We start from the raw sequence: 16743 nt of genomic DNA, 5'->3' as shown, positions 1-16743 counted from the left end.
TCATTCCGAAAGTTGAGATGTATTGCACAAGCGTTTTCAGGTGTGATTAGATAGATTTAGTAATTAAAGCGATGTTCGCGGTTGAAATCGTTCTGTTGAGCGTGACGCAGATACATAAATGCACGAAAATGCTGGATATCACATTTTATTGAACATTGGAAAATAATGATTGTCTTCGTTAAGCCGTTCCTCCCTTAAATCGCGCGGGTGAAGTTGAAGGTCAGCCCACAACAGGTGTTGATGGAGAATGCGGTTCCGGAATTCGCTCGTCGTTTGTACAAAGAATGGCGTGATTTTACAGCTGAACCAATCGAAGGAATTCAGTTAATTCTAAATGAGCAAGATATGACGGAAGTTCAAGTCAGTTGGCATTTCGATTCTTTTAATTTGTCAGGTCGTATTTGATGGTCCTGTTGGTACCCCTTATGATGGTGGCAAATTCCGTCTAAAAATGTTGATACCCCTTCAGTATCCAATTGAACCACCAAAGGCTTATTTTTGCACGAAAATATTCCATCCAAACATAGCACCAAACACTGGAGAGGTTTGCGTAAACACACTGAAGAAGGATTGGAAATCCAATTTAGGACTACGGCATATCCTTCTAGTGAGTTAATGAATTGGAACTCACTCTTTAGACTATAAGGTGTTTGTTGATAGAACCCAATCCAGAATCAGCTCTTAATGAGGAAGCTGGAAAGTTGCTATTAGAAGATTACAGTGAATTTGTGGCAGAAGCTCGGCTCCTCACAGAAGTACATGCTTATTGGCACGTTCGGGAACAAACAAAAATCAGTAGCCAGAAGTCCCATAAAGACGAGCATGCAAGTGTCGATATGTAAGTCGATTTAGCATGTGCATAAACTTGATGTTAATTCAAAATCTACACTCACAATTTAATATTATCAAGGTCTCAGAAAATCTGCAGTCGGAAGACAAGCAATATTACTTTAGTTCCACTCACTGTGTTCTTCTAAGATGTTTAAGGTTCACCACAGTTTTATCTCCTAAATTTATCTAGTTGTGTCCTCTTGATTTTTGTGACAGTTTTTGTTCAAACCATGTTGCATATTCCTTTTATCTGTTTACAGTATTTTATTTTATAATTAAAGGCTGTTATGTCGAACCCAAACAAAAGTTATTGTTAATATAGGAGTCCCATGATAGGTGCGTTAGTTATTTCTCTGAATCTCTTCTAAAACTATTTCTCGTTGCCGATTTATTGGGTCGGGGGCATGACAGTTAGATACCTCTGACACCTATCAGACCAACGATCAGAAAATTCGGACAAGAATATTTTCAGATTTTTGGTCGCGATATGTATTGGTAATGATATGAGTGAAATTCCGTGAAATGCACAGTATAACCTTTCGTATTTAGGTTTTTCACTCAGCTTTAACAAATATTTTCTTCATGTAATCTGGTAATGATACGTATGTTCCGTTTGTATGTTTTATCCTCGTTTAATTATTTGTTAGTTTTAGTTATAGTCATGTAAGTTGCCGTTTAGGGTCAGTTTTTTCAATCGATGATACAATAATTTAAAGTTGGCAAGCGAATTCCAACTCGGACTTTTTGAGTAACTATGACATAAAACTTGTTACATTAATATTTGTGTCCTCTTTAGGGCCTTATATACAGTTGTTTCGTGATATTGAGTAAACTGTTCATAATATTAGCAGTAGGTTATGTCATTTCCTAAATTTGTTGTGGAGTTATTTTTATCCAATGGAACATACATTAGCTCATAAAAACCTTCAGCAGTAACGTTTTTTAAGTTTGTAACCATTATCTAGCAACTTTATCTTCACAAAATAACATAAAATTACGTGATAAACTTTTCTTTGTTCTCAAAGTCTCGGTATTTCGTTGTTTTCTATCATTTCAGGTCAGGTAATTCGACTGATACGCGTACACATTCTAAAGTGACACAACGCAATAACTCGTCATTTCGTAAAGCGCTCAAACGGTTGTAGTACCTAAGAGGGCAATGTTGCCTGATAGAAGATTTGTGATGAAGGATCTATACCTTGTGCATTTATGTAAATTACACTAAATTATATGATGATTGTACTTTTGCTTGCTTTTAATTGATGCCATCGAATATTTCGGTCGATAAAATAAGAACAGTAGCTGAATTTATTACCACTTAAATCAGCCTAGTAAAAACGATATGATCTAATTACATCAAGCTACATTTACCGAATCCTAATCGGATATCCAAATTATTGGACGTGCGTAACACCTATCAAATGTGGGGTAACTAGTACGACCAAACACGTGTTTTAGGAGCAATTGACTTATTTCCTCACCAGGCGTAGAGAAAGAGGCCTGTTAACCCAGATGACTGACAACGTTCATTGTGGTGGCGGTATTAAAACGTGCGTCGGGCTGTATGATGTTTAAAATTCAGAACTGTTCTGTTGTACGACAGAAATTCAACAAATAAAGATAAAGAGCATATAGTTCTATGCATTTGACTATCAGTGTTGCTGACGGGGCCATAAAGTACACAATGTCTACGAGAAACATTGAGAGTTATCGTGTTCAGTCAGTCACAACGTAGAACTTCGTACGTACGTACATCAGTTCGAGTTGCAATACCACATTAGCACAGATATGCAGTTATCGATTCAAATCCCATTGCGGTAGAAGTAGTAAGAGTAGCAATCCGGAAGACTAGGGTTTGAAAATGTTATTCAAGAAATACAATCCAGTGAAATAAATTTGGAAAGAAAAAAGAAAGGGACATGAAGAATTCAGAAGACTAGAATTTGGCAGAACACAAAGAGTGGACGCACCTTCGCCATTGCAAACGATTTTGAGCCATGTCATTCAAGGTCTCTAACCATCGATTGCTACCATCTCGAGGATCCCAACCAGGTAGTCTACACTTACCAGCATGGCTCAGTCCACTTGTCAGTGACTTCATGGATTTATGTCATGTTTTGGTCTGGCAGCACCTAGCTTTCTTCAAACCCACTTGTACACCACAAAACATCGCACGTCGAGGCAGTCGGTGGTTGGGCATTCGTAACACATGTCCCAGCCATCTCAACTGATGAAGTTTCACTACTTCATCAATCGATTCGCCATCCTTACCTAGTACCCGTTTCCTAACATCTGCATTACTTACCCGGTGGTCCCAGGATATACGAGCAATGAGTCGAAGACACCTATGATCGAATACTAGTAGCCTACGAATATCCTCTACTCTTATCGGCCATGTTTCACTGCCATAAAGTAGGACGGAACGAACTGCTGCACAGCAAACCCGTCCTTAGGTTGCTAGACGGATATCCCGCCTACGCCATAAATGACGCAAGTTGGTGAAAGCTAGACGAGCCTTCTGTATCCGTGCTGAGATTTCGTCACACACCAGGGCTGATGAGATTCCCAAGATATGTGAAGCGGTCAACACGTTTAACTACTTCACTCCCTATCATTAGTTCAGGTGTCGATGCAACCCGGTCCTGAAGTGAAATTTTGCATTTGGAGGGGAGAATCGCATCCCAAATATGCCTGCTTTGTTGCTTGACTCTTTTGAAGGGAGAGCCTTTATGAGGTAATGTACTTCTTTGGTACTCCTTTCAGTGACAAACACTGCCATAGAACCTCACGATCAACGGAGTCAAATGCTGTTGCCTATTCCAGCTGTCTTTTCTATTTCTCTTGTTTTCGCTACCCACCACTGTTCGCGATCATTGCGTAGGCTTCTTGTTAGCCTGCTGCCTCACTGTTTTCCAGTTGTTCCTGAAATATATATTCTTAGCATGCCTATCATTAAGTAGAACCCTAAGAGGCTTCCCTGCAGTGTCTTTCCTACGTCCAGTAGGACGCAGAAAGATACATGATCGTGTAGTATCAGTTGTTATGTTAAGCCCATATACTTTATTCTAGTTGCTGGCCAAGCCTATTCGCCTGTCATGAGTCATATTTTGATCTTGTTCATTATTCGCTTATTAACCTTGGCTATATTTTTATATGAGCGTATATGTGTTCACACTTCGTATCTTACTCAACATATGTCTGCCATTCACTTTTGTCTGATTATAAATATTGAGTAACGCTTGCTTAAAACGAGTTGGCTTCACAGCCAATCTCCAATACGCATTATTTTTGCATCACTCTCGAGTTGGCTTCCCAGCCATCTCCAATACGCATCATCTTTCGCCTCGCTCTCGAGTTGGCTTCCCAGCCATCTCCACTGCATGTCATTTCCGCCTCGTTCACTTCCTTCGCTTATTCGCCTGTTCACTCGTTCGTTATTATTCGCTCAGGTGTTGCTAACTTTCTGACCTGAGTTATTCGACAATAGACTGTAGTTGCTGCTATCCTTTGTCTTCTGATTTTACGTGCCGTTAAGATTAGAATTATATCGATTATCGAAACGAACGATTAACGAATCGCGGCACTACAATCGTACTAGACATGATCTGAATCTAAGCATGTGCTCCAAAATGAGCGACAGTTTTCTATCAGTCGCTGATAGCGATGTAATCTAGTTGAGTCCAACGTTGGGACGAATTCGGGGGTCGCCGTTCTAAATTATGTTTTTACTTGTGCTTAGAGTTAGTATTTGCAAGAAACAGGCAGTTATCTGAGCATAACTGCAACAGACGGTCGCCAATATCTGTTCTTTGAGCCACGACACCATAAAATCTCATTCGCTTAGTCCGCCTACCTGAACATCAAAGTCACCAACCACTATTACTACATAAGAGCGCCTACCTTTTCAGAGAAGATCGGAAAGCCTTCTGTAAAACTCATCTTTTACATCATCTGAGCTGCAGTCAGTGGGAGAGTAGGCAGAGACGACGAAGAGGCAACGACGAGTGTCCTCATCTTTCCGAGTCCTTACTGTTCCGTTTAGTCGGACAGCGCACAGACGACTGTCTACTGGGATCCAGTCTAAAAGAGCTAGTTCTGCCCTAGGACTTAATTCTATACCTACTCCAGCGAGGCAACGGGAAGCAGCATCAGGGCTTTCAGATACACGAAGCGTGAATCGAGATGGCTCTTTATTATTATATGATGAGGTCGAATGAATGACGCTACTCGGATCTTGTATGTGCGTTTCGGAGACGCAGCACACATCGATGGTGCGAGATTCTAGAGTCCTAGCACGGAAGCCTATTGTCTATTTGACACAATGTTTGGACGTTAAAAGCTCCTACATGTAGTTTAGAGCGCGGTTTCAGGAGACCGAGAATAACGTTCCGCGCACTCGAATCGTTTGTATTAGCGGTGCGAGGTGATAAAAGGACGTGAGAAGGGTTAGTCGTGGAGATAATTATTAGGAGGCGTAGGAAGAATTTGAATGTGACGATTTTGGTCTCGTGTGCTGTTACGAGTATGAGGGCTGATGTCACTTCCCGGCTGCGCACACCGTGGAAGGGTATTTCTTGAGGGACCTGAAAAGGAAGTTGGAATTATGTTGGTCTTAACGACCTGGGAGCGTGACCGCAGAGTCCAGGGGACAACTGCTTGAGGTCGGTCACGCCCGGCCTTTTTGTGGGGGATTTTTGATGTGTTAGCTCCGTTCTTCAAAGGGCCTTACAGCCGGAGACGGAAATCTGTGAGGTAAGGTGAGGCGTGACATTTTTAGGGTTGACCTTTTCTGATTCCTTCCTTCCTTGTGAGAAGGCAGCATCGCTGCAGATGCTGGTTGTCCGAGGGAAACACCTTACTGCTGTCACACCCCTCTACAGTCAGTAGTACGACTTCGCCTTCGGACCTTGGGATTGTTGCTTTTAGTCTTACCGCTCTTCAACCGACCTGCCTGGCATAGTAGGACCTTGAGGAACGAATGTTCCAGCCAGTATAGCTCGATTGGTTCATCACGATAGGCAAACCCGACCACCACGTCAAGGTAGCAGGTACGGTCGGGAGTTATGGTGTTAATCTGCACTGACTAAGGTGATTAGGAGATATTCTGTATCTTGAGATTTATATCACATCAACAAATTATATGGACCAGGTCTACAACGGTAGGAACCTGAAAAGTCAAACTGACAATTTGGACAACTACATATGATACCGACCAGCATAGAGTATTGCGGAATCTGTGGTCATTGTTACGAAACCCAGTAGTTTGACAATCTAATGTTGGATCGAATTATATATGATATTAGCGTAAACTGTTATCGTAAATTCTGATCATCTTATGATTGTGTTTAATTATATTGTTAACATTTTCCTCTATTACATCAAGCTTTGTAGCCTGAATCAGTGCATTATACTGCTAAAGGTTTTGAAATGATCTTTTTGTCTATGAAGGTAAGAACAAGTTATGAAGCTCTAAATAAGTTGGAAACTAATTAATTGATCAATAAAAGTGTAACAAAGTAGTGCTTAGGTTTGATAAGTTGGACATCCAATTCTTCCGTACGACATCAATGTATGGCAGAGAAAGAAAACTGGAAACGGAAAAATCGGTAGCTATCTGAAATTTTATTTATTTTATTACAGTTCAGAATTGTTTCAGCTGAACACCCTAATAATCAGTAAAATGCATGCAGAAACAACAATATGATTATGTCATCCTGATATTCTTGAAATAGCAGGCGATTGATGATTTCATTGTAGATTTAAAATTGATCTAATTCTTTCAGAGTGAGTTTTTTTTCTAAACAACTGATAGTATTTAGTGTTAGTAAATTTAACTCATTTACCAATTATAAGGTAAAATTACTCAGATTTGGGCCACCCCCGTCTGGTCAAACCGAAGTAGGTGATCTGGTAAACGAACCTAACTAATTCTTTAACATTTCTGAATTACGCAAGCACTGTGTTTTATCGGTGACTAGCACAATTAACGTAAGAGAAAAACAGAAATTAGTTCTAATAAGTTCTGATACAATGCTTAGGAATGAGGCCAAACATTCAGGTCTCAACTGATTGAAGAATAAGTGACCTAACTAAACTAATTCCCTCCAAATCGCCTATGACATTTCATTATTCTTATCTTGTGTTCGTATGCTGTATATGAACATGTTACATTACATCTGTTTAGTGGTCTTGTTCCTCATTTTTAACTATTCAAAGAAATAAGTCAATAATACGGTCTTGTGAGTGGCCAACACTTAACTACATCACATCGTTCTGTTCACCTATCGCTTAACATTCTACCTGTTGATCTTAATCGAAAATTCTGCCTCATCAACCATAACAACGTTATAAAAAAAATTGTTAAAATGACTAGTAAAACAAATGAATCAATTTAAACAAAACGAAAACTATAGACATTAGAAGATATTCGTTGAAATCATTCAAGCCCTAACAATGTAGTAGAAAACAAGAAAAAATTTACAGTGCTGAGTGTTATTTTGTATCACATTTTTGCAATTATTTTAGCAAGTATAAAGTGATTGTTTATTACAAACAAGTGTTTACTAGAAAGCAAATAAATTTAAGAAAAGTTACAATATATAGGGATGTGTCATATAGAATTTTTAAAAAAAATTCAAAAATTACTTTACTACTCGGTGCGTGTTTTCAAAAAAAGGGGCCAAAAAATACACACTATACATGTGTTGTTGTGATAATATGGACTTTAAAAAAAATTAGAGATCAAAAATATTTGATGATAACTCTAAAGCTGATAATGATAATTAGGTCGGAAACAAAAAAGTAAATTTTGAGTAGTGCGTTGTGTTTATATTTGAAGAAATGGTTGAAATTAACCTATTATTCATATAAAATATTAAAAACAGTATTTATTCTTATGTATGGATTTATGAAATAACTGGCGGTGGGGTTACAGGTCCGAATATTTCCTCTACATGTGTAAGCAGATATTCTATACATGGAACCTGTACAGACTTAAGTGCTCTATATGCAACAGATTCTACTTCTGGCCAAATTAAACTGGGTCCGAAAACAATAGCCAAATTGTAAGAATGCATTTGGTTGATACTGGACAATTGCATTACTCTATGAAATGAAACAGTACAGTGTAAAGAAATGAAGTTTATTGAAAACAGATCTTAAGAAAGTTGTATCCAAGCTTATTTAGACAACCCTTAATTTTTAATGTAAATAGAGGATTCTATATACATACGCGTAATTACTAAGAACTAAATATATCTATGTTATCTGATTTCCTCTGTCAGTATATCGATAAGACACGCTACTCTGGTATGAGCAGGTAAAGAGCTTCGATTAAAATACAATAGAATTATCTCCATTTCATCAATGATGTACTCAACTTTATCGATTTTCTCTTTGGCTTCACTCATCTCTAAAAGCTCTCCAACTCTCACTTCATATGGATGAAATAGAATTGATCAGTCTGGAATTGTGTTCTTCGTCTTCAAATATCATGTAATCACTTTTAAAGTTGATACCTTAAGCTAACTTCCACAAGCTGGAATCTTAACAATCCTCTTTAGGATGTATATTGCTTTGAAAAATGCGCAAAACGCTTATTTTTTTTGACTTAGTTTAATGTACCTGAAGTTATATGTTTACAGTTCACTTTGTGGATGCTTGAATCATCTGGAAATCTTGATATCCATTTCTTTTTATCCTTGATCTTAAGGACATAACGTGACGGCGACAAAGAAAATTTTGAAGTGAATTTCATTAGGTAGTGGCATTAACAATTTTTGACTGAGTGGTTTCATGAGAATGAATTAAAACCTACATAGAGTTCTATGTTCAAGCAATGACCAAGAAGTCATTAATTGTAAGTCGAACGATGTAACCGTAGCTATCGAGGTTGAAAACCAAGTACATTTCGAGTTCATATATACATATAATCCTAAATCACGACAGATTTTTATGTCTGTACTATATTGAAAATTTGTTTAAAAAAACTCAACTTATTTCATCATCTTACCTGTACAAATGATGAAAAAATATTCGAGATGTGTTGATATGTGGGACAGGCATAGAGTTGATCAATTCTCTCATTTTAATCACTTTTATATCTGGCGCTAAATCATTATCACCTGTATATTTAATAAAAAGAAATCCAATTCAAGAATGGCTCATAATTATAGATGATATAAAGCGATTATGTATTGGGTTTTTTCAGACGGCCTACAGTAAACCCTATTTTATGAACTACGAATCTTCTAAGATGAACGAGAACGAATATGGATTTCGACATACTGCATGTTTAAAACACAACAGGTCATCTTTAATAATCCGCAAGCTAACATGAGATAGAGAAGATAGGACCTTCAGGATAGCTTTATATTCCGAACAGAAGTTGATAATTGACAAAGAACAACTTTGTTCAGAAAGTAATATGCAATGACTTTGGGGAACATAACAAAGCTAGCAAACTAAAAGCGATAACAAATAATCAGTTAACACTAAAGTTCATAGCGGAAATATGTCATCGAAATTATCCATTGAGGAAGAAATTAGCATGTAATTACAGAAAGCTAAGTAAATTCACCACTCGTTAGCAATTAAATAACCAATTCATAGTTGTTTCGGTAGCTAGGTAAAATAATATTATGATCAATAGCAATGTCCCTTTAATTGCTTTCAAAAAGTTATGACAAAGTTAACATACTTAACACTGATATTGGTTAGATATGGATATGTAGCATTACCGTGGAGAGATTTGAAAAAAGTGAAGTAATATTGAAGACGTAGTACGTTGTAAATGAACATAACATTTGAGAGAAGATTATGGATCTTCAGAGGTTACAGACCTAAGACAATTAACTGATTATGCTATGAGGACACAAATTAATAGTAATCAAGAATAACATGAGTTGAGTTGAGATCAGCTAGTTAAAAATAAAATCATGGATTTGATATGAGTGATGCAATAAGAATAAGGGAGAGTTATGAGAATGATTAATATATTGACGATAACATCACGATGGAAAAAAAAGACTCGCCACTGTTTCCCTCTGAATACACAAACCTGACTTGAGACATATAATAGCTATGTCTTCGGCAAACATAACATTTCATCTGGAAACATTCACATCTCGTAATAGGAACATAATGTACTAGGACTTGTGTCCATTTAAGATGAGAATCACTTTAAAACTGGTTATTTCGAAGAGGATTAGAGCGTAGTTGATATTCCATAAACATCCTTAATGGAAATTGTTGTTTATATTTGTATTGAGGAACCATTAGACGTCTGGGGTATTGTATTATTATCTTCTCATATTTGTACGTTTTGTCTTGACACACGAATAGTTTTTCTACGTCTTACTGTTCCAGATTTTTCACTAATTATTAAATTTTTTATTGCTCTATTTTGTATTACTTATGGCTGAGTTGTGTATACATTATAATCTCTTATTTTTTGTACTGCCAGAGCAGGTATTCGAGGTATAGTATTCTATGAATTTTGAGTAGAGTTCAAACAAGAATTAATCTGTTTGTTGTCCTTATCTTCTGATTGCGTAGTGGATTGCAAAGAGCTCGAGGATAAATCATCATTAAAGCTTAAGAAGTTTATCCTTAACACACCCCCGAATGGTAGGCCGGCTATCACTCTCTATACAACATTGATTATAAGTCATTTCAATAACAGTGAAAAAAGGATAATGAAAAAGAAAAAAACACTGGCAAATGTTATTTACTGTATTAATAATGAATTTACCTAAGAGTTGATCAACTTCTGGATACACTTTGAATGTTATAAGTGGTTCTTTAAGTTCTCGAAAAAATAATTTCAATGCACCTGTTAATACCTCTAAACTCCATTTTTCAGAATTTAAACTGTAGTTATCTATAATAATAATAATAATAACTGAATCAAGAAACAAGTATTTCAATTGATCATTAAAACAATATTAACGATAATATGAAATAAAAAGAAGATAGTTAAACTAGAAATGATATTTGAAAGTCATTTTATTAACTGGAGAATTATTGAAAAGTATGCACCAAGGTACAACTATTTCATCCTTGTTTGACACTCCATATCAGTTCATATTCATGATCACCTAAAAGACTGAACTTTATTATTTAAAGTGAATAATGATGCTGATGTCTTGTAGTAGAAATAAAATGTGGGTGACCATTGAGTGTGGGCAGAGACGTTTCGCTTACTAAACATTAGATACCTTATTTTCCCTTTTTATTATTGATTTCTACTCGAAAATCCTGAAGGAAAAAGGAAAAGAATACCAAGGAACACACTGCGTCGAGAATTGGAAGTAGACATCAAAAGGATTAATAGCAACCGGAAACAAGTGGAAAAAATTTCTCAGGACAGAGTTCGATGGAGAATCTTGGTGAGAGGCCTTTTCTCCTCGACGGCGGATAACAGGCGTAAGTAATTTTCCAGTCTAAAGGTAATATGATCTTCACTACCGATTGTATTGCCTTATTATAGTAGTACACAGCAAAAATAGAAACTATTTTAATATTCCCGTTTATATCAGATGACAAGCATAACCATTAAGCTAATGTGTTCATAATGCGCAACATTCTACATTTTCAAACTTCTATGTAAATCTAAGGAGACATAACACGATTTTTATCTAGGCATTATTGATTAGTGAAATTGTCTTTATTTACAATTCAGTTGACTCTTTAGGTCATGGCTTTTCACCAAAACTTCAAAAATGTGTTAATTATACATATGAATATCAGATAGTATAATAACACATAGATTACATATATACATAAAAATTTAAAAGTAAACAATGATAAAGTGTAGTTTATTAAGTAATAGAACAACACATGTTATTCATCGTAAATACACTAGAATGTAGAATGAACTTAAAGTAGATAATATAGATAGAAACATTGGATAGTTTGATTGATAAATTTTAACTACAACTTGTGTAACTTAGCAAGTAAAAACATGTAACTTCATTAGGATAAACAGACCACCTACTAACTACTGTATAGCATAATAAATTACTTATTAAAAACTTTTAAAGAGAGAGGCTACGGTTTAAAATAGGATTCAAAGGTTTAAAAAATGTCTACAGCCTGAATGTTAAAATCCCACCTTCACTTACTAGTTAAGACGAGGTAGGATTGAATAAAAACACATAGATTATCTTATATTTCGAACTATCACAATTTATTAAGTCAAAACTGACGAAAAGATCACAGTCATACTATTTTGATTGAGTAATTTGTGGTTTTCATTACTGAATATGCAATCAGTCGATAGTAGTGTGATGTATGCTAATTATGTCTGTCGACATAAGTAGTATGTAACACTTATCAGAAGTGGAAAGACTGGCAACAGGAGGTTAAGAAAACCGAACTGAAGGGAACAGGAATGTAAACAGAGAGAAATTGTAATAATAACAGGGATGAAAGTACGATGAAGTTTGTAAGAAACAATTGATGGATGATGTGCAAATCAAGTATTTAATGTATGGTTTTCATATTTTACGAAGATATTCTGTAATTTTGTTTTGAAAAATAAATCTGCTATCTCCGCTAATTGATCGTTCATTGCAGTAGTAATAGTATTGTTAGTAGTAGTACTGCCTACACAAATTCATCTGATTAACATTCGAATAACAGTCTCATAGGCAAAAGATCAATTTGTTAATCTTACTAATTATCAACCAATTAAGCTAGTATAGTAATACTATTACATAATATGATTAATACAAACGAAATGTACATAAATTGACTTTCTATGCATCTAACACAAAATGTGTGTAAACAATCATAGTAACTGTGGATTGTCAATTTCATTATGTTCAAGTTAAAACACAGTTTTGATTAATCAACTTATTGCATGTTGTATTATAACAACAGAACAAAAGGAACAGTTTGTTCTTAACAGAATGCTTGTTGCTATATAATGTGACATTTGGAATGGAAGACGTCTGCACAGTTTTGTCTAGATCACATCAAAATGATTGTGGTTTTTTTTCTTTACCTCTAGAGACAGATTCTGAGGGTATGACCCGTGAATATTTAGAAATATAGATTGGTTTACGTGTTATGGAAATACATGTTCAATATGTTTAAGTTCACACTTTTTTGTCCGAATGTATAAGGTTGTGTAAGGATGAGAAAAATATTATTTCTAGCTATAAGTACGTTTGATCTTGAATGTAAACTTGTAACAGAGTAATTTGAGGAACTCATTTTCATTAAGAAGGTTATCACTGAACAAATTATTGGTCTTTATATCCATCTTAAAATAATAATAATAATAACAATAAACGATTATATCATCTATAAAATTATTAATATTATTGATTGACAGCTCTGAGGAATGCAAAAGCGGGGATGCATAGAAAACTATCAAGTAGTATAAAAAGCAGGTGCAAGAAATTTAAGCTACACTTGGTTTAGTGATATTCATTTTGCTTGAATGATCAAAAAAAAACCATTACTAGACTAGATTCAATAGTTAAAAGTAATCAAGCATCAGAGAATTATATGTAAAAATTATGCTTCAAAAATCCCAGAGATTGAAATTTACATAAATCCAGTATTTCTTGCTGAAAATTGCTCAGAGCATCTCGAGTAGGATATTCAAATTAAGATTATAAGTATTTAGTATTTATTTAAACACATAAACATTGGTACAAGGAGGCACTAAATATATGTATGCCACATAAATCATTCGATTTGTCTGAGTGCTAGGATACTGCTCGAGAGCCCAAATCGAAGAACGTGGTTTTCTTAGGGGACCACACCCCGAGCCTTTGACCTAAAGGTCTAATCCATAAGGCAGTGGAGCATCGTAAGGAGATGCAGTCCCATGGTAGCCGGTCACCAACAATTGGTTTATACGCCATTTATTTCCTTAGGATCCTAGAGTCTATGTGCACCATTGGTTTGGAATCAGGGTTTTCCAACTCCCCTAGGTGAACTTTCCGTGTCCACCGACCCGGTTAAAGCGCCAGACATTCGCTTTTCGTTCTCTCACTTTCGTGAACAACACCCCCGCCACGAGAAGGCAGTGAGTAGGAATTCCCTGGCAGAGGCTATATACGCGTGGCCATATGAGAGCATTTCAAAAGGGAGAGCGGGTTCTCCTCACCCTCGACCCTATCAGACTATACTATCCAGTCATGTTTAAATATTGATTTCGTTTATTTTAATAATAATAGTAATGAGTCAGTAGAGATTTGTGTCCAACTTATTGATTTAATTCACTGTATATTAACTGACATCATTGAACATACGTGAATGATGATAAAAGTAAAAAGCAGTAACAATAATAATAAAATGTTATCACTACTTTTTTTGTTTTGATATGATGATGATGATGACTATTGTCACTATAACCAAATGATGCAATTAAAATGAAAATATACAACAAAATTGCATTTTAACCGTAATTCTTTCTATGTAACACCAACAAGATAATCAAAAACCAAATGAGAAAGTATACACATTTGTATTCATCACTGATAAACAGTTGCTTTTTTTGGAGAACAGTAAAAAAAATTGAAAAGTTTGGAATTAGTAACAAAATTAAGAGATTATTGTTAGGTTTAAGTAATTCAGCAAGTCACTATCGATTGGTTTAAGTTACCACTTAAACTATTGGCCACATAAATCGGTAAAGAGAATGTAATCAGCACTGAAAAAAAGATATGATAGTGATCGTTATAAAGTCGTTGATTTATGTGAACGTATTTGTCGAAACCGAACAGTTCAGTAGTAGTGTCCTCGATGTGATCTGTATTGAAATCACCGAGTAAATATAAGTACCTTTAACCTTTCCGTACACAAATGTCAACCAGCATGAAGCCTACAGTCTTTTTTTTAAAGTATTCCAAAGGGTTTCAAATCCAAAGTGTGGCGAGACTATAACTTATGGACGAACCAACTAGATTTAAAATAGCAGGTCTTCGATTCATTCACATTCAAGGGCCGAAATACTGCAAGCTTACTAGATTTTAACTGAAGGCTGGTAACCAATGGTTAACTCATTGCCAATGGTTTTGTTCCTGAATTATTACAACAACGGAAACAAACTGTCAACAAATGTTACACAATTCATATGTCTGTGGTAAAATAATAGTGTGACAAACTGTATGCTTGAAATTTCCAAACAAAAGGACATAGCAACAGAAGGACTTTTTATATAAGAAGTCGATTGACTTATATGATTTTAGTAATTCCTCACTAGATCCAGAAATGTGCTTAGTAGAATGTTTACCAGTTATGTAACTGTAACTATTTACTCTCACAATTGATCATGCATACTATAAACAAAAAAGGAAATGTCAAACACTAAATATCAGTATATGATATTTCTGAAGCACAAAAATACCACTCACATATGTAACATTGATAATGTAGTAATATAAGTTTATTTATTCATACTTAAGTGTAATTCTATGCTTAAATGAACAATAATATTTAAATATATAACTGACAGTTATTCCGGTTGATTCTTTCTAGGTTTTGTCTAAATGAATGCAAATCGAACTCTAGTTATCAGGTGATCATTCGATATAATGCTGAAATTAATTCTATTATTGAAATCACATGAAAAATAGTGAGATTAAGAACGTTAAATTATATATAAAACCACAGATATTCACACAATAATCAAATGAAAAATAGTATCCTAAATAACGATCGAGTATGTGTTGGTACGATCGATCTTCAGCTTTAACGGATAACATAGAGAAAGAGAGGGTTCATTAAACTATTTAAGTCCTTAAACTTATGTAAGTAAATAAGCAGTGAAGAGATTATAATTTATGGACGAACAAATCAGATTTAGGATAACCAGCCTTGGATTTTGGCGCGAAATTCATTCACATATTTAACTAAATGAAGTTTTGGTAATTTAGCTGATGTCAGTTCGCGATGAAAACCAAAAATCTAATTCCTAGCCCTCACCATCAAATGTAAATCATAATCCTTATTCTTCAAACTGCTTTATAACCCTTATTTAGCCCTAGTAAGGTGGACACTTTCAAGGTCACTTAAGCGTGGCTCGAAGGTCGTCTATAAATTATATTCTCACCGTGACGCCTTTTTGTAGCAGAAAAACAAACAATTATTGATTTTATACACAATTTGAATACTAAAAGCAATTTCAAGCAGTCATGTTAAGAGTTATCAATTTACAGTAAATAAACAAACAGTATCTTTCAGTTTACTTACATTGATTAACGGCACAACGAAGTTTTTGGATTGTAGCACCATTCCCGCTTGATCGATAAATCCCAATATGATCAAGTCCTAAACATTTGATAGGAAAAGTAAAACAAAAAAATACTAAATTTGAATATCCATGGATTAACATTTAAAAAAACAATTATGTTCAGTATAAAATAGATGAGGTGTGACTAGCCTTGAGATCTAGGACTCATGTTACGTTGCATTTGGGATTCATCAGCTGAATGTACCTGCATCTCAGAGTTGATTTACATCCCGGGACTCAAATCCGTTCGCTTCAAATGCCATCGCATTATCCAATGAGCTGCCGAGTCCCGATAGCCATCCACTGGTGTTGATGCTCTTGACTGAAATTTAACCAGTCTTGGTCGGGATATATGGGATTCAGTTATCGAATTAGAGTACACAAATAATGAAGTCCCATTCAGTGAATACGAAGATGTAATTTGAAGTCTGTTGAATGACATGAGTTTCGTTAGACTTTGTGTTTTGGTGTCTGACCAAATCTCACAATGACCTCAGAAACCTCGTTATGCTTTTTCAAACTAGATTTACTTGTGGTATAGGCGAGATGTACGTCTGTCAACCAACGAAAACGTATAGCGAGAAGTAATCTGCTTTGCCCTACTCGATGACTACGAAACACAGTTTATGAAAATAGAAGCAAGCGCAGTCTGGTGGGTTTTG

General features: G+C 35.4%; 2 protein-coding genes across 2 annotated transcripts in view; one reads left to right on the top strand and one right to left on the bottom strand.

Annotated features, from left to right (window-relative positions):
- Positions 1–240: 240 nt before the first annotated feature.
- Smp_180170 (ubiquitin-conjugating enzyme e2S, putative) lies at positions 241–2078 on the top strand (the record flags this gene model as incomplete). Its single annotated transcript, XM_018791938.1, has 4 exons — positions 241–360; positions 395–607; positions 639–838; positions 1889–2078. 4 exons carry the CDS (start codon positions 241–243, stop codon positions 1974–1976), a joined length of 621 nt encoding a protein of 206 aa, XP_018644848.1. The 3' UTR covers positions 1977–2078.
- Positions 2079–7204: 5126 nt separating this feature from the next.
- Positions 7205–16743, bottom strand: part of Smp_180160 (rho gtpase activating protein, putative) — a gene marked incomplete at its 5' end in the record, with an annotated part of 42263 nt that continues 32724 nt past the window's right edge. The window contains 4 exons of the mRNA XM_018791937.1: positions 7205–7935; positions 8843–8954; positions 10583–10711; positions 16042–16119. Of these exons, the coding sequence (XP_018644847.1) occupies positions 7737–7935; positions 8843–8954; positions 10583–10711; positions 16042–16119 (518 nt within the window). The 3' untranslated portion in view covers positions 7205–7736. The remainder of the gene's footprint in view (positions 7936–8842; positions 8955–10582; positions 10712–16041; positions 16120–16743) is intronic.

Source organism: Schistosoma mansoni, assembly GCF_000237925.1.
Source record: "Schistosoma mansoni, WGS project CABG00000000 data, chromosome 1 unplaced supercontig 0010, strain Puerto Rico, whole genome shotgun sequence".
Classification (NCBI taxonomy): Eukaryota; Metazoa; Platyhelminthes; class Trematoda; order Strigeidida; family Schistosomatidae; genus Schistosoma; species Schistosoma mansoni.
Note: the sequence above shows the minus strand (reverse complement) of the source record. Positions and strands in the feature narration are given on the sequence as shown.